This window comes from Ailuropoda melanoleuca, chromosome 7 (genome assembly GCF_002007445.2).
Source record: "Ailuropoda melanoleuca isolate Jingjing chromosome 7, ASM200744v2, whole genome shotgun sequence".
Taxonomy (NCBI): domain Eukaryota; kingdom Metazoa; phylum Chordata; class Mammalia; order Carnivora; family Ursidae; genus Ailuropoda; species Ailuropoda melanoleuca.
Genome location: NC_048224.1, coordinates 62,743,243 through 62,765,203, shown reverse-complemented (window position 1 = coordinate 62,765,203; position 21,961 = coordinate 62,743,243). Strand labels below are relative to the sequence as shown.

The 21,961-nt window shown below is 43.6% G+C and overlaps 1 protein-coding gene across 1 annotated transcript in view; it reads left to right on the top strand.

Annotated features, from left to right (window-relative positions):
- LATS2 (large tumor suppressor kinase 2) overlaps nucleotides 1-13,540 on the top strand; it is a 72,649-nt gene extending 59,109 nt beyond the window's left edge. The window contains exons 3-8 of the mRNA XM_034664964.1: nucleotides 674-806; nucleotides 2,020-3,431; nucleotides 4,583-5,165; nucleotides 6,218-6,400; nucleotides 8,155-8,261; nucleotides 11,178-13,540. Of these exons, the coding sequence (XP_034520855.1) occupies nucleotides 674-806; nucleotides 2,020-3,431; nucleotides 4,583-5,165; nucleotides 6,218-6,400; nucleotides 8,155-8,261; nucleotides 11,178-11,672 (2,913 nt within the window). The 3' untranslated portion in view covers nucleotides 11,673-13,540. The remainder of the gene's footprint in view (nucleotides 1-673; nucleotides 807-2,019; nucleotides 3,432-4,582; nucleotides 5,166-6,217; nucleotides 6,401-8,154; nucleotides 8,262-11,177) is intronic.
- Nucleotides 13,541-21,961: the final 8,421 nt, after the last annotated feature.

Below are 21,961 nucleotides of genomic sequence, written 5' to 3'. Positions count from 1 at the left end.
TGCCACAGGCCGTTTTAGGAGGCTTGTCCTGTGCTGGGCACTGCTCCAGGGGCTCCTTTGGGGCCTGGCTTCTCTTTCTCCCACTAGACCAGGAGCCCAAGTGCAAGTTCTCAACTACTGCAGCCAGCAGGGGGCATTCAGCAAGCTCTTTATAAATGACTGTGGCAACCCTCCCCTCCTCCAGCAGGGGGCGCAGGGGGTCGGGGGGAGGGTTGGGACACTCCTTTTCCTTCTCCCAGTTAGCTTGGGGGTCAGCTGGGGTTAAAGTCAGGGTCTCTGACTTCAACCATTCTTCACGGTAAACAGTTCTAGCTTTAGGTTTACCCACAAAGCAGAATTTATCAGTCCAATCGCAGAAGTTTTCCAAGGAAAAGCAGGACTTAAGATTCTTTCAGGTCTGCCATCAAAATTCCAGTGTGTTTGTGACATACCCTAAATAGCCTACGGTTTAGTGTGTGTGTGAGGCTTTTGTCATGAGGCACCTGAGGACATGGGGCCGGCTGTGCTCATTCTGAGACTTGTCTGCAGCATGTTGCAGGACCCCAGTGGGCACAGAGGGGCGGACGTCGCAACAGTCCTGAGCAGGGCAGGAGCGCAAGTCCCCACGTGGCTTTGTTTTAAGATGACAGGCATTGATACCGCCCACTGAAGCATCCGTGTGCTTTCCTCCCAGGAGATGGCAGGCAGGGCTCTGAAGCAGACTGGCAGCCGGAGTATCGAAGCCGCTCTGGAGTACATCAGCAAGATGGGCTATCTGGACCCGAGGAACGAGCAGATTGTGCGAGTCATTAAGCAGACCTCACCAGGTGAGCTCAGAACTGCAGCACTGTGGGTGATCGAAAAACACAACTCCATTTGCAGGAAGGGAGGTCCGGTGTGGCCCCGGTCAGCACATTTTCTCTTGGCCCTTTGCCTCACTGCACTTACCAGTGAGCTAGGCCTGCCCAGCTCTGCATTTGGGCACTGAGGGGGAGGCAGCAGGTGACAGATAGGGGACTTACCTGGGTCCTGAAATAACCTGTAGTATCTTCTGGGGGCAGGCGGTTGTATACATGTTTTGATCTATAAAGATTGAAAAACTCACTAGATATTAAAGTTAGGCCACCCAGCAGAGTGAGATCTAAAATGTCCTTTTTACTTTCTCTTGGGCCTGCGAGGGAGTCTTTGAAAAGGGAGGTTTATTTCATTGATTTTAAAACACACCTTTTCTCACACTGTTGCCTCAGAGCAGGCTGGCAGGCACCTCTCCAGGCTGTAGGCTGTGGGCAGTGGCGCTAGGCCAGCCCCCTCAGCGACCCCTGGGAAGGGCCAGAGACACCAGCAGCACATTCACTGCCTATCAGTGAATGTTTCTCTTTGAGGATGGAGCAGATGGGACAGTTCTTGGTACCTGAGGTCCCTGGGCATGACAAGGGATTTAGAATATTTAGCAAAAAGAGCTTTCCTTATTTTGTGGAAGATCTTTGATAAAACCCACTTCATCTATTGAGTGAGAAGTTGTATCTTTGTTGTTAAGAGGACACAAACTCTTGTTTTCTTGTTGATAGAAGGTCCATAAACTATTGCCTACTGGCTATCCATGTCGAGATTCTTCGAGTTCCAGGGTCTGTCTCAGAGCACAGCTTCAAAGGGAAGGGCAGGCCCGTGTCTGTAATGATTTCCTTCTACATTTGCCTTTGACGTGTGTTCACAGATGCATCTTCTTAGCCCAGGAAAACAGTCACTGGCTGTGCTTCTGCACTAGATGATGTCTGTAGAGGTTCTTGGCTCCACCGGGTGTCCCTGTGAGGGGCCTCTGAGGCACAGCGCAAAGCCTTTGACCCAGAAGGTCACCCGGATCTGCCCATAGCAGAGTTGAGCCTGTGTCAGAGGGCCTTACAGAGGGCCTTGGGTCATCAAAGAGCTGGTGCAGCAGTGTCAGCCCCAAGAAGACTGCCAGTGAGAGGGCCAGCCTGAAAGAGCCAGAGCCAACTGAGCAGGTCCCCCTCTAATGCCGCGTCCCCGTTCTTTCCTCTGCAGGAAAGGGCATCGCACCAGCCCCTGTGCCACGGAGGCCAAGCTTTGAAGGAACAGGCGACCCTTTCCCACCCTACCATCAGATGAGTGGGGCAGCCTACGAGGGCAGCAGCACACTGGAGGAGGTGCCTCGTCAGTACATGGACTTTCTTTTCGCCGGAAGCACTCACGGCGTGCCTGGCGGTCATCAGCACCAGCCCAAAGGCTATGCTGCAAACATGGAGGCCGCAGGGATGAACTTCCCAGTGGCCGGCCCCGGGGGCCAAGCCCTCCCACTGCAGGGTGCCCACTACAGGCCACACCTACTGGTGCCCGGGGAGCCGCTGGGCTATGGCATCCAGCGCAGCCCCTCCTTCCAAAACAAGGAGGCAGGAGCATATGCAAACCTTGCCGCCAAGGGCCCAGCAGTGCAGCCAGGGGCCAGCCATGCATTTCCGCCCGCGGGAGCGGCCACAGGGCTGTACGTGCCCCACCCACACCACAAACAGGCCCACCAGATGCACATGATGGGCTCCCGGGGCCAGGTGTTCACGAGCGACAGCCCCCCCCAGAGTCTGATCGCACCCTCCAGAAACAGCCTCAATGTGGACCTGTATGACCTGAGCAGCTCTCCTGTCCAGCAGTGGCAGTCCTCTACCCTGTCCCGCCGCGACTCTCTTCAGAAGCCGGGCCTGGAGGCGCCCCCCCGCCAGCACGTGGCATTCCTGCCTGAAGGCCCCATCCCCAGCAGAACCAACTCCTTCAACAACCACCAGCAGCCAGTGGCCGTGCCCATCCGGGCCGGAGTGCCCAGCAAGACGGAGCCTTCCATGCCCTCCCCTAACACCATCACAGCTGTGACGGCCGCCCACATCCTGCACCCAGTGAAGAGCGTGAGGGTGATGCGGCCCGAGCCTCAGACAGCTGTGGGGCCCTCCCACCCAGCCTGGGTGCCAGCGCCCACCCCCGGGGTGGAGAGTCTGGACTCCAAGGACGAGCACCCTCTGCCCCTGGGGGGCGCCAACGCGTACCCGCTGGACATTGAATATGGCAGCCCAGACCTGAGGTGCCCGCCTCCCCCATACCCCAAGCATCTGTTGCTCCGGAGTAAGTCAGAGCAGTATGACGTGGACAGCCTCTGTGTGGGCATGGAGCAGAGCCTCCGAGGCGGCCAGGCTGCCGAGCCTGCCGAGAGGAATGACAAGAGCCACAAAAACACCAAAGGGGAGAAAGTGGGGAAGGATAAAAAGCAGATTCAGACCTCTCCTGTTCCTGTTCGGAAAAACAGCAGAGATGAAGAGAAGAGGGAATCTCGCATCAAGAGCTACTCGCCGTATGCGTTTAAGTTCTTCATGGAGCAGCACGTGGAAAATGTCATAAAAACCTACCAGCAGAAGGTCAACCGGAGGTTGCAGCTGGAACAGGAAATGGCAAAAGTAATTTCTCATTATATTCTTATCATTTGGCCCTAGCTTTTTCCTAAATTGGTAGCGGGAATTACAGCAGAGTTCCTTCTTTGTTTCTGCTTTATTCACTTTTATTACAAACGATTTGTCTCACAGGGTTATGGTACAGTTGTAGGGCAAACATCTTGGAGAAATGACAGGTGTTTCAGGCTCCCTTTCCCGTTCACCCTGTCTGTGCAGGGGAGCAGTGAGCACTGAGCAAGATGCAGCCAACAGGCAGATTACCAGAGTGATTTTTATGGTGTGTCCTTATTTGTTAACAAAATTTGTCAGGTTTTACTAACTGGTGTTTGAACATTTTGAAAGAGTTAGAAACAAAGTTTGAGGTTTTATAAATTGAAATTGTGGGATTTATAAAGAAAAATATATTCGGTAATGATCTATTTATCCTTTAAGTCTATAATTAGCAAATAATATTTATTTTTTAAAGATTTATGTATTTGACAGAGAGAGCGCAAGCAGGGTAGGGGCAGAGGCTAGAGGGAGAGGGACAAGCAGACTCCCTGCTGAGCAGGGAGCCTGATGTGGGGCTCCATCCCAGGACCTTGGGATCATGACCTGAGCCAAAGTCAGACGCTTAACCAACTGAGCCACCCAGGCGCCCCAGCAAATAATATTTTAAATGTACCTTAGTTAACACTAATCTGCTAGAGAAGTTAATTAATGAAATGATTTAAATTAAAATGTTACAGTGAATTTAAATCACACAAAGCCAGTCATTTCAAATTCTAAAAATCAAAGCTGTGTTCTTACTTTCTGCTCTTCCATTTTCATTGACTTTTCTTGTTCCCATTTTCCCTGAGCTATTAAATTATAAGATTGTTCTTAGAGTTCCAGGAACTTTGTGGTCCCCTTTTCTTTTTTTTTTTTTAACAGATTTTTATTTATAGAGGTTTCCTTTAGAGCCTAAAGTCACCTGTTTTGTCTTCCCTTTAGATTCCAGATTTGTGTCTACATAAGCATATAAAGAACAAAACCAGTTGTTGTCTTGCTTATAGTACAGTGGACCCATTCAGTGTTCTTATTTCTACAAATTAAGTTAGGACCCTTGTGTCTCCCACCCCACCTGTTTCCTACCAAGGGCTCCTCTAACGTGACTTCCGTGTGTTCCTTTTCCGCAGGCTGGACTCTGTGAGGCTGAGCAGGAGCAGATGAGGAAGATCCTCTACCAGAAGGAGTCTAATTACAATAGGCTGAAGAGGGCCAAAATGGACAAGTCTATGTTTGTGAAAATCAAAACCCTGGGGATCGGTGCCTTTGGAGAAGTGTGCCTTGCTTGTAAGGTGGACACTCATGCCCTATATGCCATGAAGACCCTGAGGAAGAAGGATGTCCTGAACCGAAATCAGGTGGCCCATGTCAAGGCTGAGAGGGACATCCTGGCCGAGGCGGACAATGAGTGGGTGGTCAAACTCTACTACTCCTTTCAAGACAAGGACAGCCTGTACTTTGTGATGGACTACATCCCCGGGGGGGACATGATGAGCCTGCTGATCCGGATGGAGGTCTTCCCCGAGCACCTGGCCCGGTTCTACATCGCAGAGTTGACTCTGGCCATTGAGAGTGTCCACAAGATGGGTTTCATCCACCGAGACATCAAGCCAGACAACATTTTGATAGATCTTGATGGTCACATCAAACTGACAGATTTTGGCCTCTGCACTGGGTTCAGGTGGACTCACAATTCCAAATACTACCAGAAAGGTATTGTCTTAGAGTGCCACATCCACCTTCTACATCTAGACGTAACTAAACCATGTAAGGCAACTCTTTCCCATCAGGGTGGCTCCCGAGCATTTTTAAGTTATCTGTTTGCTAGTATTTTATAATTCGGCATGACATCCTTTTCTCCCTGAAACAGTAGTATGATATGTGAAAAAAAAAAGTTTTTTTAAATTAATGGATTCAAGTTTTAACTATAGTATTTTTAGGACATAGGCTATGGGGTGTCATCAGACCTTGGCTGGGAACCATCACTCTGCCCTTATAAAACGAACCTTAAAAAATAAGTCTCACAACCTCCAAAGAGTTCTGTCTTCTAGCTAATGTGAATCTATCTATAGGTATCTGTAAGTACAGGTGTAGGTTAACTCCATCTTCTATAGTTCTGCCAGCCATTAGCTTACTTATGACTCAGTTTCTTGAAATAGTTATTTTAATACCATGGCTTAGCCTTCTATTTTTCTTTAAAGATTTTTAAGTAATCTTTACACCCAACATGGGGCTCGAACTCAAAACCCCGAGATCAAGAGTTGCATGCTGTATCGACTGAGCCTCATGCTTCTATTTTTTAACTCAAAACTAATCCTAAATCATTTAATCCATTCCCATTTTTGGCATTAACGTCACTTTTGTTTATATTTTTTAAATCTTCTCATGCTTTTCTGTGCTCATCTTGAAACATGTCTTGTCAAACAGGTAGAAGACTTTGGCCTGAGTGCTAGGCCTGATATCCTCGTACTTACCTGAGCTTTTCTCCCTGAGCATCACACTGTCAGCCCCACAGCACCCAGCTCCTGTCATCACTTCATCCATCATTCTTACTGTTTGTGTTACCTCAGGACTTGAGTCTCAGACCCTGGAATCATGGGCCAACCCTACAGAGCAGCTGGGGAGGATTCTTTCTCATAACATGTCAGGAGCTGAACTGAATTACTTTCCCCTTTGAAGTTGTGGATTTGTTGCATCGTTGACTAGTGGAAATTCACTTTGTTTTTTATTCTCTTCTTTCACTGCCCTTGATTCCTGGGTGAAAGGGAGCCACATCAGACAGGACAGCATGGAGCCCAGCGACCTCTGGGACGACGTGTCTAATTGTCGATGTGGAGACAGGCTGAAGACCCTGGAGCAGAGAGCCAGGAAGCAGCACCAGAGGTGTCTGGCGCACTCCCTGGTTGGGACCCCAAATTACATCGCGCCAGAAGTGCTCCTCCGAAAAGGTGCGTGCTTCCGGCCACAGCTGGCTGCTCATGTTGACTTCAAACCTGTGGACCCGCGTGACCTCTCAGAGTCTCTCCAGCCCAGCTTTCTAAGACTCTGAATGTTCTCGTTGTATTTTTGTACTCTTGGAAGCCCAAGAGGAAATTATTTCCCAGACATACAAGCCTGCAGCGGATCTCACGTCTATTTTGCAGTTGCCTTTGCTCCTGGGGTGAAAGAGGGCACACACCATTAGACCTGTCTCACTAGCTCCTCCTTTGACTGGAATAGATTGGGTGTGGGGTGTGGGCTTTCCATCTAGAACCCAAGAGAATCTCTCCACAACTGGTCTTGACAGAAACAACTCTGAGGGCACAGGGACTCTACTCAGTCTGCCTGAGCTGTACATGTCCAGGCTCCTCGCTCCTTGTAGTGTATCCAGCTGGTTAGGAAGTATGACAGAACACAAGTATTGTTTTCCTCCATTTCTCCCCTGTTAGTCCAGAAGCCCCAGAAGGCGAGACCTGGGGACAGTGGTATGCATAAAATTACAAGTGTTCAGTAAAATTGGTCTCCTGTGTGGATGTTCTGTCAAATACGACATTCGATTTAGTACGAGAGGAACCTTTCAGTGATCAGTAGTGGTGCTTATAAGTGACAGTGCAATAAATCCAGAGTTCAGTGGTCTGTCTTTTCACATGTGTTGTTTCAAGTCTTTGAAGTCTGTTCAAGTGAGTTTTCTTTGTTAGCTGTGGAAATCCAAGGCAAATCACTTAACCACTCAGAGCCGCAGGCATAACAGCAGTTACCTTGAGAGGTAGTTGTGAATATCAGCCTCACTGCCCTGGAAAGGTGTCCTTCTCTCCTCACAGTGGGAAGTGGGACGTGTCTCCAGCACCCTGACCTGTGCCACAGTCCAGGGACTAGGGGTTGGAGTTACCCTGCCACCTCCGGGCCCAGGCCAGCTCAGGAGGAGATGGGGTGGTGGGAGAACAGAGTTAGCAAATACTGCTGGCAGGTCTTATGGCCCAGTTCAGGCTTAGCAAGGATCAGGTGACATCAAGACTGGAGCATGGCTGGGACTGGGATGCAGAGCGAAGGAAAAGTGGGAGAAAGTGAAAGAAAAATGGACCTGTTCTCTTGCCTCAGTGAGGCTGACCCTGCTTGACCAAGCCACAGGTTGCCATGTCTCAGCTACCATGTCTTAGGAGCTCCGTGAGGAAGGCCTGGCTCTGTGGGTGCATTGCACTGTCTTAGGAGACAGTTGTTTTCTTTGCCAAAGGGCCCCCTTTTCCTTTCTTCTCCATATTCCTCAACTTCCAGAACTGACTTGGCAAGCCTCCCCAGGAAGCCTTCACAACTGGTAGGTGTAGCGCTTTCTGTTTTTCAGTTAGTCCTGTTTTAATCGAAGTCTTTGTGTGTTCTTAAGAACTTAAAGTCCTGGTCAGTAATGTTACTAACAGTAACAATAGGCTTTTAAAATTAGAAAGTCTCATTACAGAAACATCCCGTGTTTATCACAGAGTAATGGTAGAAAATAAGAGAATACGTGAAGACCGACACCACCCTGGCAGGTGTCCCATCCAGCCTTCTATTCTGAGTCACATGTGCAAGGAGGCACATTTTATGTAGGTTGGTTCTCTTTTACGTAATATGTATGCTGCTTGAACATGCTTTCCCCCCTAACAGTCAGTTAGCATTTGAGGATTTCATAAAATTCTACCTGAGAAGAATACATGCCTGTGTTGGAATTGAGTGAGACTTTGTCTTTCAGGATACACTCAGCTCTGTGACTGGTGGAGTGTTGGCGTGATTCTCTTCGAGATGCTGGTGGGGCAGCCACCCTTTTTGGCCCCTACTCCCACAGAAACCCAACTGAAGGTAGGAACTGACTAGCCCGTGCATCTGCTTGCTGCAAACACATGTGGCTGTCTGACGAACCCATGAATCTCTGGTCAACATTTGACCGTTCATCCTGAGTAGTGTAGGAGTGTCACTTGGATATTTTTAAAGTATTATTGTTATCTATATAAAAAGTTTTATTTTAATCAAGTCACAAAGTTAGACCTATGTTTTGACATATATGTATATCTGAAGTTTTACTTGAACCATTGGTCATCTGCCGTCTTGAACCATGGACAGTGAGAGTCAGTAAAGGTGTGCTGTCCATACATTGTCTGCTGCCAGCCATGCCTGCCTTGCAAATACACTGAAGACTTTATGAACTAGATCTGAAGAAATCAGTTATTTCTTTGGATGTCATACTACATTATACAGTATATACGTTACTCTTTGCAGATTATCAGCTCTGTGGTCAGGCTAATTGTACATATTTCTGACATCAATTGGAAATAAATAATTACTCTCTCAATCATTTAATACTAAATAATTAGCTTTAGAATGATAGGATGATAAGCATTATTCTCTGAAATAAATGATTTGATTATTTAAGAAGGATTGAATAGAGGGGCGCCTGGGTGGCTCAGTCGTTGAGCATCTGCCTTCGGCTCAGGGCATGATCCCGGAGTCCTGGGATCCAGCCCCACGTCAGGCTCCTTTGCTGGGAGCCTGCTTCTTCCTCTCCCACTCCCCCTGCCTGTGTTGTCTCTCTCTCTGTCAAATAAATAAATAAAATCTTTAAAAAAAAAAAAAAAGGATTGAATAGCAAATCTAATGAAATCTTTGGAACTTCTTTGAACAGTGCACTTAACCACCAACATACATGTTTACTAACAATTCTACGAAGTACCCGTACGTCCCAGAGTCCATGTTAGATCTTAAATTAATAATCCCTTATTTAGAAAAACTCCAGATGAAGGCTTAGTTTTCACTCTGGTAACAAATAAAAATGGAATTTGACATTATCTGTATCCTAACTGAATTGTTGAACCATTCACTAATTTGCCTGCATGATAATAACCCAAGGTTTTTATTGTGATAAAACTTAGCCATTTTAACCATTTTTAATTTTACAGTTCAGTGGCATTGAGTGCATTCAGTGTTGTACAACTGTAACCATTACCTATTTTCAGATATTTTTATCATGCCAAACAGAACTTGTACCCATTAAACAATAACTCCTCATTTCTCCCTCTGCCAGACTCTGTAACTCTCTTCTGCTTTCTGTCTCTGTGAAGTTGCCTAGTCTAGGTGCCTCAAGAAAGTGTAATACCATATTTGTCCTTTCATGACTGGATTATTTGACTTAGCATAATGTCTTCAGTGTCCATCCGTGCTGTAGCACATGTCAGAATTTCCGTCCTTTTTAAGGCTGAAGAATATTCCAGTGTATGTGTATAGCACATTTATCTATCCATCATCTGGTGATGGTCACTTGGGCTTTTTCTGCCTTTTGGCAATTGCGAATAATGCTGCTGGGAACATGAGTACATATACAAGTATCTGTTTGAGTTCCTGCTTTCATTTTTGGGGTTATATACCCAGAAGTGGGATGGCCAGATCATATGGTCATTCTATGTTTAACTTTTTGAGGAACCACCGAACTGTTGGCCCCAGTGACTGCATGATTTTACATTCCAGTCATCTGTGCATGAGGGGTCCAGTTTCTTCACATCCTCATCAACACTCACTTTACTTGTTGTTGTTTTTTTATAGTAGTCATCCTAGTGGGTGTGAGGTGGTATCTCATTGTGGTTTTGATTTGTATTTCCTCATGATAGTGATTGAGCCTCTCTTCGTGTGCTTATTGGACATTTGTAGATCTTTGGAGAATGTCTATTCAAGTCTTTAGCCCTTTTTTAATCAGGTTGTTTTTGTTGTTATTGAATTGTAGGAGATCTTAATATATTCTGGACATTACTCCCCGATCAGATATATACTTTGCAAATATATTCTCCCATTCTGGGATTGCCCTTTCATTCTGTTAATAGTGTCCTTTGGTGCACAAAAGTTTTAAATTTTGATGAAGTCCATTTTATACATTTTTTTGTTTTGTTGCCTGTGCTTTTGGTATGATATCCAAGAAATCATTGCCAAATCCAATGTCATGAAAATTTTCCCCTATGTTTTCTTCTATGACTTTTACAGTTTTAGTTTTACTAAAACAACTACTCAAGTTCAAACCAGCACTCCCACCCACACGCCCACCTACCTCCATGCTTTACCAATGCCCTATCACCGCAGCCTATAGCCTGATAGTTTGGCGTTGCTTTATCCTGATTCTAAGTATAAATAATAGAGAAGTCCCTTAGGTTTTCTCTTCAAAGTAGATGCATTTCATGACAAATGTATTTACTGAACATCCCAATGGCTGGTCTGTGCAGTTGACTGTCAGGAACATGAGGCCTAGGCCATAGTTTCCATCACCTTTATTCTCCTCTGTGAAGTTGTCTTTTTTTTTTTTTTTTTAATTTTTTTTAACAAAACCCCAGTGGACCATCTCTTGGCCATAATAAGTACTGAATGAGAACCTTGATGGTTCAATGGAAATCTGTTGCATAAGCTAAAGAAATGACTCACAGATGATTGGCCTCTTCATTTTTTTGGAAATCAGAAAATTCTTTTGCTAATGTGTATTTCTGATAGAAGAAAGTCAGTCTCTTTTGGTCTGTTGGGCTTCTTCAGCCCCTGCCTCAGGCTGTGAGCTGCCTACTAAACTGTGCCGGCCTTTGATAGCTGCTGAGCTTTGCAACTGCTGCTCCTAGATCTTACTCTGTTCTCCCATCGTGGAAGAAAAATTATTTAAAAGCTGCATCATCACATACTGTCTCAGAACTGTCCTAAATGGGCCTTAAAATGTGAAAAGAAAGGAAAACTTTGGTTCTGTTGTGTCTTCAGGTGATAAACTGGGAGAACACGCTTCACATTCCAGCCCAGGTCAAGCTGAGCCCTGAGGCCCGGGACCTCATCACCAAACTGTGCTGCGCCGCCGACCACCGGCTGGGGAGGAATGGGGCTGATGACCTGAAGGCCCATCCATTCTTCGGGGCCATTGACTTCTCGAGTGACATCCGGAAGCAGCCGGCCCCCTACGTCCCCAAGATCAGCCACCCCATGGACACCTCAAATTTTGACCCCGTAGATGAAGAAAGCCCTTGGAACGATGCTAGTGAAGATAGCACAAAGGCCTGGGACACACTCACCTCTCCAAATAACAAACACCCTGAGCACGCATTTTATGAATTCACTTTCCGAAGGTTCTTTGATGACAATGGCTATCCCTTTAGGTGTCCAAAGCCTTCAGGAGCAGATGCTTCACAGGCTGAGGATTCGGATTTGGAAAATTCTGATATGGTGGATCAGACCGAAGGTTGCCAACCAGTGTACGTGTAGACAGTGGATCAGCGTCCCTGACACTCTGCTCTTCAACGGTCCAGGGTGCCCGTAGCCAGTTTCCTAACAGGCCTGATGGAGAGTCGAGGTCAGCTTTGTTCAAGTTAGTCCATTGGTTACTTCATTCGAAGTTCTGGTCTTCACCAAAAACCCCCAAAACAAACAAAAAAGCTTTTTATAAAAAAGGGCACAAGTCTAGCAGATTCTGGTTGATGGGGGTGGGGGCAGGTATCAATATTGCTTTGATTGGAATTGGCTTTTGAGGACCTTCACTGCATTAAAACAATATTTTTAAAAATTTAGTACAGTTTAGAAAGAGCACTTATTTTGTCTATAGCCATTTTTCTTACTAAATTGTAGGGATTAATTTTGACAAATCATGCTGCTGTTATTTTCTACATTTGTATTTTATCCATAGCACTTCTTCACATTTAGGAAAAGACAAAAAAACTGAAGAACATGTGATAAGAAATCTCTGTGCAATAATGTGTAAAAAAAAAAAAACCACAACAAAACACTGTTCTGATATTACTAATACCATTATATTCACACAATGGTTTTTGTTTTATATTTTTTTCCCACATTTCAAAATTGTGATACAATGTTAAAAGCTGCTTTTTTTTTTTTTTTTTTGCTTTTCGCATATTATAGTATACTAGAAAGTGTGAGCAAGGTGATTATGTGGGTGTGATTTCAGATGTCTGGTGTGTAGAGAGTACTGCATGAGCAGGGTTTTTCTATTATAAAATTACCATATCTTGCCATTCACAGCAGGTTCTGTGAATATGTTTTTACTGAGTATCTTTAAATGAGATGTTCTAGACAGTTTTCTGATAACGTATCGTGTGGGTGACTTCTTCGCTATGATTGTATCCCTTACTGTTTTGTTAAAGAAGTGCAGATGTGTAACTGAGAAGTGATTTGTGTGTGTGTGTCTTGGGTGTGATTGGATTCTTTGGGGGGTAAACTTAAACATTTGTCATATACTAAAGTCGTATACATCAAAAGGGATTAATTTAGCTATGCCAAAAAGTGTTAAGTTAATCATGGAGCTCTGTCCGTTTCGCTGGTCAGTACACTCTCATTGGCGTAGCTGATCTGTGGAATCCAGGAGCTGCGACCCTGGGGCTGACACACTGCCCGCACGGAAAGTTTGTGCGACGTCCTTCCTCCTGTTGACGTACATGATGGAGGTGTTACTACCAGGATGAAATTTAATTCTTTCACATTTTTTTTGGTGTGCTTTGAAGTATCAATCTTAACTTGGTTTTAAAAATACATTTTTCTAATCTTTGTAAAACAGCGAGGATTATTCAAAGTGACATTGGAATAAAATAATTAAGCCATACGTATTTTCTTAGAAGTGTAGATGTATATATAACGCATAGATAAATACACAAAATATTCCTTATTTCAAATTAGTATGATTCCTATTTAAAGTGATTTATATCTGAGTGAAAAGTTCAATTCTTTATTGCTTTTTAAAAATCTGATGCGTCATATTTTTCATTATATTATTCCACATATTTTTCCTTGAATTTTTTAGCATAATGTATCCATTATTTAGTATATATCTAGGCAATAACACTTATAAGTTTATCAATGTCTAAACTAAGGAAAAAAAACCAATTCCTGTGTACTGGTTTACATTTGTATGAATGGCAAATCCTGAAGTCTGCTGTGCTTGTATTGTGACTGTCAGTATTTTCGCTATTTTATAGTAACGCCCCGTTATTTACTGCGCTCTGACATACTTTCATGTGGTAGGTTCTTTCTCAGGAACTCAATTTAACTATTATTTATTGATATATCATTGCCTTTGAAAAGCTTCTACTGGCACAATTTATTATTAAAAGTTTGAATCCAAATTCCTTGGTGTTGTGTCGTACTGGAATTGTAATTTCCTGCTCTTATCAGTAGGCTGCTCAGTGATCCGGAGGCAGCCGGGATGGCCAACTGCTGATAGAGGCCCTGTCACGAGAGGGAAGGGGGAGGGGCCACCCCAGACGGGCTTCCGGCTCAGGAGGGCAGGGTCAGGTGTGGGAAAAACGGGTTTTCAGCTTATACACAAAGTCCAGGTCAGGGTGTGGTTCTGTGACCTAGCTTCTCTTCCGTAGGAAGGCGACAGAAACACCTCACTGGGATGGTCAGGTGGGGTAAGTGGGATATCAGGTATGTACCGTGGGTGACCAGGAGATGGTTCCCCTGCATGAGATGCTTCAACAGAGAGGACCACTGTACTGCTCTGACCTTTGGTTTACAATGGCTGGTGGAATTTCAGAAAATACAATAGTTTGTTTTCTTTCAGTTAATCTTTTGAATAGTTATAATCACATGGTTGAAAAATAAAAACGTGAGGGGCGCCTGGGTGGCTCAGTCGGATAAGCACCTGCCTTAGGCTCAGGTCATGATTCCAGGGTCCTGGGATGGAGCCCCACACCGGCTCCTTGCTTAGCAGGGAGTCTGCTTCTCCCTCTGCCCCTCATCCCGCTTGTGCTCTCCCTCTCATTCTCTCAAATAAATAAATAAAATCTTTTAACAAAAATAAATAAAATGGTTGGTGGAATTTCAGAAAATAGTTTGTTTTCTTTTGGTTAATATTTTGAATAGTTATAATCACATGATTTAAAAATGAAAACGTAAGAGGATATACAATAAAATGTCTCCTACTCCTTTTTCTAGCCATTCAGTTCACCTCAGTTTGTTTATATGTCCTTAGAGAAATGAAACTTTATGCATACACAGCACAAGAAAATGCATACTCATGCACATTTTCCCTCTTTTACACAAATGGGAGAACGTTATGAATACTTTCTGCATCTGTTTTCTTCATTTGGCAATCTAAGTTAGCTCTTGTCATGCTTTATTATACTATGTGGTATTTCATCGCAAAGGTGTATTATAATCAAGCCAAGTCCCATATCAATGGACATTTCAGTTTCTGATCTTTTTCTATTATAAATAATGCTGGAATAAATAACTACTATAGCCATCATTTTGTGCATGTGCAAGTACATATATAGGATAGATTCCTAGAGGTGGAATTACTAGGTTAAAAGTTAAGTGTATTTGCAATTTTTAGTGCCAGATAGCCCTGCAGAGATCTTGGGAGAAACTCTTCTATGGCTCTTTCCTATGCATTCTTGGGTATACCAAGAGTGAAGAATGCAAGGCCCTGACCACTTTTCACATGGTCTATTTCTCAGGTTTGTGTTTGCAGTGAGCAACCTTGAGGGGTGAAGAAATGTCTCCCTCCAAGACAAAGAAGCAAGCTTGCTTATTGCTTGCTGTAAAAGGGGTAGATTCCTCAGGCTCAGTGGACCTCAGCTAAGTCCCTCTGGGTCTCCTGCACTTCCCCTGTGGGACTTGGGGGCAAGGAGATTCGTGCAAACACACCAAAGATCATGGTGCTTAATGTACTGTGAGTAATAAAGTCCTGTGTGTCTGATCCTGGAGTCCCTTGTCTTATTTCAGGATTCATGAAAGAGTAGCAGGCTAATTTCTTAGCTTAAAAGTGGGGTAAAATCAAATCTTAGACCTGACAAAAGGTATTGTATCAATATATACTCCCAAAAGAAATATATGGGAGTATTTACTTACTGCTTTGTCAACTGCACGGTATATTATCAACCATTTTTATCTTTGTCCATCGACTAAGTTAAAATACATGTGTGTGTATCTTGATATCCTTCTATTTGACATTCCTCTCATTTTGAAAGAACTTGAGCATCTTTGTGTATGCTTAATATTCATGTACATATCCTTAAAAAGCAATGGTTCTAATTTTATGCATCGTTTGAGTGTTGGTACCTAAGGGAATCCCAGATCCATTCACTACTTACTCTTGGTCTTCTCTCCCTGATCAGCTGAAGTGAATTGTTTAACTGGGCTGATGGCCAGATAACAGATTACTGAGAACAGACCTTTCAGTGTTTTGACAGATTCTATAGGAGGTGAGTACTCTGTTCAGAATGTTGCGAGGAAGCAGCCAGGCCTAACTAACTTATCTGTGGTCATTGCTGGGTGTGATTGGAGTGCATTGAGGGAACAAATACTACATTCTTTCGAAGTTTCTTCTTCGCACTTGGCACGTTGGCATGTTACGTGTCCCTTGATAAATCTAAATGCAGATCTCGAAGAGAAACAGAGTAGCCAGCATGGCTGGCTTCCTCTGAACCTCCTATGGTCTGAACCATTATTCAGTTGCAAAAAAAAAATTTTAAGATTTTTGTTTATTTGGGAGAGAGAGAGCACAAGCAGGGAGGAGGGGCATGGGGAGAGGGAGAAGCAGACTCCCCGCTGAACAGGGAGCCCGCTGTGGGACTCCATCCCAGGACTCAGGGATCATGACCTGAGCTGAAGGCAGATGCTTAACCAACTGAGCCACCCAGGTGCCCTCAGTTGCAAATTTTTTTAAGTGGAGTTTATCAGATTCATAGTACTTCATCCAAATTCTACTTGTAAACCAGTTTTGAAGCCCAGTACTTAAGTAATATTTTATTTCCACTGACAAAATGCAGCATAATAAAAGATCTTTGCCATTCAGGTGCATATTTGCAAGTAGTGCTGGCATTATTAACCATTAACTACATTCTTTTCCATCAGTGAAGAACTTCTCCTTAGTAAGAGACTTTTCCATTTCCAAAAGTGGCAGCTTAAACTTAGTGGACAAAATGTGCTTATTCACTGTGGAAAGGAAGAAACATTATTATTGAACACTGGGATGAAATACATATGGCCCACTGCTAAAGGGAGAAAACTAGCTTAAATGGCAACTTTGTTTTTCTTTTGCAACACACATCAGACAGTGTTCTAATTTTTGTTTCCACCATCAAACATACTTGAGAAAACTCAAGAGGAAAAGGAAAGCCTACTGTATTTACTGATAGTTTTGCTCACCGTGTTCTTTCTTCCTGATAGTCTCAGGATTTTTATCTTTTCCTATCTTTTTAGAAAATGTTCTTTTTCCATTCTTTTAGGAAAGGTCAACTGGTGACAAATTCTCTCAGGTTTCCTTCATCTGAGAATGTCTTCCTTTCCCCTTTTCCCCTGAAAGCTATTTTAGGGTATACCTTGTTGGGGTATAATTCTATTTGATTGTAGGATTCTAGATTGATACTTGTTCTTTCAGCACTTGAAAAATATTATGCCACTTCCATCCGGCCTCCATGGTCTCTGATGAGAATCTGTTGTCATTCTAATTATGTTTCCTCTAGAGACAAGGTGTTGTCAGAATCTCTGACAGCTTTCAAGATGTTTTCTTTGATTGTTTTTCAGAAGTTTAATTATGCTCTGTGCTGGCTTGGGTTTCTTTAGGTTTGCCCTGTTGGTGGTTCACTCAGATTCTTGACTATGTAGGTTCATTTCTCTTGCCAAATTTGAGAAGTTTTCAGCCATTATTTCATTCAGTGCTTTTTCATCCCTGTCCTGTTTCTCTTCTCTGTCCAGTACTCCAAAGATAAAAGTATTACATCTTTTGTTATCCCTGAGGCTCTGCTTATCTCCTCCCCACCACTTCCACCTGTTTTCTCTGTGCTGCTCAGGTTAGATAACTTCTGTTGTTCTGTCTTTTAGTTCACAGATTCTTTCCTCTGTCCCCTCCCTTCTGCTTTTGAGCCCATCCACGGAGCTTTGTATTTCAGTTATTGTATTTTGGGGTTCACAAAATTCCATTTGATTCTTCTTTATATCTTCTACTTCTTTGCTGAAGCTTTCTGTGTTGTTTTTTTAAGAGCACAAGTTGCTCTTTGAAGCATTTATTATGATTTAAAATCTTAGGTAAGTCTACTATCTCAGGATTGTTGTCTATTGATTTCTTTTAAAGATCTTCCTGGTTCTTGGTGTGATCCTCAGTTGAAACGTGGACATTCTGCATCTTGTTCTGGGACTTTGGATCTTCTGTTTTAGCTGGCTGTCATTGGCATTGCTTTGGCAAGGGAGGAGGGAGGAGGGACACACTGTGTCATTATTGCCTGGTACAGGTAGAAGCCCCCACTCAGCCTCTTCTGATACACAGGGACAGGGACATTTCCTTGTTACTGCTGAGCGGGGGTGATGTACATGCTGTCCAAGCTGTGTCCACTGACATCTTGTTGGGGTGGCCTCATTACCACTGAGCAGTCCTGACTCTGCACGAGGCCTCCTCTGACACCACCCTAGTGAGGGGGAGAGAGGGATGCCTCATTATTGTCAGGTATCAGATACCGAAGTCCAGGTTCCCCATATTTTCCACCTAGACTGCCAAGTTGGGAAAGGCATCACCAGCCAATGGGTGAAAATCCCAGCTTCCTACTTGGAATTCTCTGAAATCACCCCAGCAGGAATGTTGAGGAGTCTTATTTCAGCCTTGCAAGAGTAGAATTGTAGGCTCCCACTTTGCCCTTGCTGGCACGTCATTTTAGGACGAGTGTGCGGTGCCAATTTTCTCTGTGGCAATCGGCTGGAGTAGAGCAGTTATGGTCTAAAAGCTGTCTTGCTAGTCTACCCCTTTCTTCCTCCTCTAGCTAGAGAGAACAAGCTTTTGTTGGAACTCTTTTTGTCTGTGCTTCTTGGCATTTCCAGGCTGCTGGCATCTAGCTCCACGTCTGGAACATTGAGGCAGAGAGAAAACACAGAGAACTCACTCCTGTGTCAGTCCTTGGGCACTGAAGTCCCTAGCTGTTCTGCTTCCTCCTCTCCACCTTTCAGTGTCTTTTGTTTGTTTTATATGTAATGTCTAAGAGTTTTAGTTGTACTTAACGGGAGGAATAGGGAAAAGTGCATCTACTCCATCTGGAAGTGAAAGAGGGTTTCAGTTTCAACTTCACTTTTAACTAATTAAAACTCAGTTCCTTAGTCACACCAGCCTCATTTCACGTGCTCAGTAGCTGCATGTGGTTAATGGCTACCACACTGGATAGTTCAGATCTGAGAGAATGGGTCTCCAGTTTTGCACTAATCCTTGCACTGACAAACATCTTGATGAATTTTTTTAAAGATTTTATTTATTTATTTTAGAGACAGAGTGCAAGCAGAGGGAGGGGAAGAGGGAGAAGGAGGAATCTCAAGCAGACTCCATGTTGAGCACAGAGCCCAGTGTGGGGCTCAATCTCATGACCCCGAGATCATGACCTGACCCGAAATCAAGAGTCAGACGCTCAATTGACTGAGCCACCAAGATGGCCCCTTGCTGAACTTTAAGATAAGTATAAGCTAGCCTTTGTCTCTTACACATCATTTACACTTGGGCAATGGAGAGACTACACTATTCCCCAAGGAGCAGAGTCAACTGCAGATCGACCGTGCGTCCAAAACCCCTTTGGTTCAGCAGCATCGTTGACTATTCCTGCTTTGCTGCTTTGACTACATGGTATTTCCTAAAATCACCAGTTTCCTTTCCTTTAAGCTGGTGACCAGCATCTCCAAAAGGATCGTGATAGCTTATAGCAGTAAGACAAGAAGACATGGAGCCTGTCTCCCACAGCAGCCTCTCCCTTGTCTCGTCAAACGTCACCAGTCAATCAAGAAACACCTTCCAGCTGAACCCAAACTTGGCCTCAAAATCCAACTCAGTGCTTGGAGTAGGTCTTATCAATTGATCAAACCAGTCATTGAGATAATACCTGGTTGCCATCTTAGCATAATAACGCCAACCTCTTAACTTTCCCTCTTTCTCCTTTGACTATTACCTCTTACCTCCTGTGAAAACCTCAACTCTCATTTATTTCTTTCCCCTGGCCTCTAACTCCTACACCAATATGATCAAAGGTGTCCACATTTTCCCTGTCCATAAAAATGAACTGGCCTCCATTGATGCCTCTGACCCTTATGTTTTTAAATTCTTGAAGCAGGACCATATAAGAGAGAGTTCTGAGCAGGGAATCCGGGGCTTTGATTCTAAGCCCAGCTTTATATAACTTTGGGTAAGTTAGAACTTCTGTCAGATTTATTAGTTACATGGGTCAGAGAGAGTCTGGCTTTTAAGTTATTCTTGAGAATTAGTGACTTCTAAGAGTTGTCTCAGAGGCTGCTAGGGCAAGAGGGCCCTGCCCTTTGTTCTCTCATATACTAGCTGTGCTTTTATTTTGCATAAGATTTCCCAAAAAAGCATTCTAATCAAAACGAGTTTTAAGACCACTAGTTTACATGACTGGTAATGTCTTTTCTTTGTTGTTTAAAGCTAATTTTAAATTTTATAAACATAATAAATGTACATAGTTTTGAAAGTTATATTACCCAAAAAAGAAGTCTCTGTCCATCTCTTGTCATTCCCCACTCCCCAAACACAATGAACTTTCATGTCCTTCTATCTTATTTCTTTGAGTATTTCCATTGTTAGTAATAAGCTTTTAATGATATTTCTTGACTTACTTATTTCAAATATTTTTTATCTTCATTCTTATAGTCCCCTTCCCAACCTCTGTTTCCTAATAGAGTTCCACCACAATTTTCTGTTAAATCAATTGTCAGTGTAAATATTATTGAGGCTATGCTAAGTACTCTTTGAGCCAAATACTCTATTGTGATTATGTTTCTCTTTTTATATAATTTTTTTCCTCTTGGACTTAATAACTGCCTCACTTTTTCATTTGCTTTTTTTCTTTGAGCCTATAGGTTTTTTTGTCTGTCCATCCATTCTTTTCTCCTCCCTCCCTCCCTTCTCCCTCCCTCCCATCTCCCTCCCTCCCTCACTCCCTTCCTTCTTTCTGTCCTTCCCTCCTTCCCTTCCAGTTGCTGCAATAGATCTGTCAAATGCCAGACTGTTTTCTGGGAGCACAAATGCTTTGTCCACCTCCTCCCAGTCTGGACTGGCCACCTTCCAAACCTAACAAACAGCTCATCTTGGGAATTCTCTTTGTCACTTTCCTGTGTTGGATCCCATTTTTGCCCAAAGCTGCATCTTCCTTTTTCTTGATTTGTACCTAGAAACAATTTGGAGTCCTTGTTTGTCTGAAAATGTCCCTTTTCTACTTGACTGAAAATATGGGTAGGCATAAAATTCTAGGATGAAAATTCACATACATTTGGAAGGCATTAGTCCTTTGCTTCCCTCCTTCTAGTATTGCTGTCAGAAGTCTAATGCCATTCCGATTCTCAGTTCTGATGAGTGGCCTTTTTTTCTTCTTTCTCTCCATGCATTTAGGATCATCTTTGCATGCCCAGTGTTCTACATTTCATGATCATGTTCCTTGATATACATTGTTTTTCATGTACTACGTTATACATGCTATAGTTTTCAATCTAGAGGTTTGTGCCCTTCAGTTCTGGGAAATTTTCTTGCATTACTTTGAACTTCATTCGCTATGTTCTCTAATTCCTATATGTTGGATCACCTCAATTGCTCCTCCAATTCTCTTAAGTTTATATACTATCATCCATGTCTTTCTTTCTTTCTTTTTTTAAAAGATTTTATTTATTTATTTGACAGAGAGAGAGACAGCCAGCGAGAGAGGGAACACAAGCAGGGGGAGTGGGAGAGGAAGAAGCAGGCTCATAGCAGAAGAGCCTGATGTGGGGCTCGATCCCATAACACCGGGATCACGCCCTGAGCCGAAGGCAGACGCTTAACAACTGAGCCACCCAGGCGCTCCCTATCCATGTCTTTCTTATTCCACTTTCTGGAAGATTCATTGACTTTAGATTTCATATTAAACTCTTGGGGGCTGGCAAGCAATATCTTTTTAATTCCCAAGAGCTCATTCTTATTCTGTAACCAATGTATTCCTTGTTTTATGTCTTTAATATTTGTGTTTATTAGCCCTCTTATTATTTTGAGGTTATTCTGTTCCCCATATTGTCTCTGGGTGCCTTTTTACTATCATTTTTGCTACTCGTTTCTTTGTTTTATTCTTTATCTTTCATGTTAGAAGCTTTCCTCGCATGACTCTGACCATCTTTTTTTAAAAAAGTAGCTTTAGGGGTGGCTGGCTTCCTCAGTTGGTGGAGCATGAGACCCTTGATCTCAGGGTTGTGAGTTCAAGCCCCAAGCTGGATGCAGAAATTACTTAAAAACGAAAGCTTTTTTTAAAAAAGTAGCTTTAATGAAATATCATTCACACAAATCCATAAAATCCACCCATTTAAAATGTAATATTAAACGGTTTTTTTAGCATATTTGGAGTTGCACAAACATCCCCACAACTTTATCTTATTTTTTAAAGATTTTATTTATTTGAGCGAGAGTGAGCAAGAGAGAAAGAGATCGTGCACAAGCCGGGGCTGGGGGCAGAGGGAGAGAGAGAAGCAGACTCCCTGCTGAGGAGGGAGCCTAATGTGGGGCTCAATTGTAGGACCCTGGATCATGACCTGAG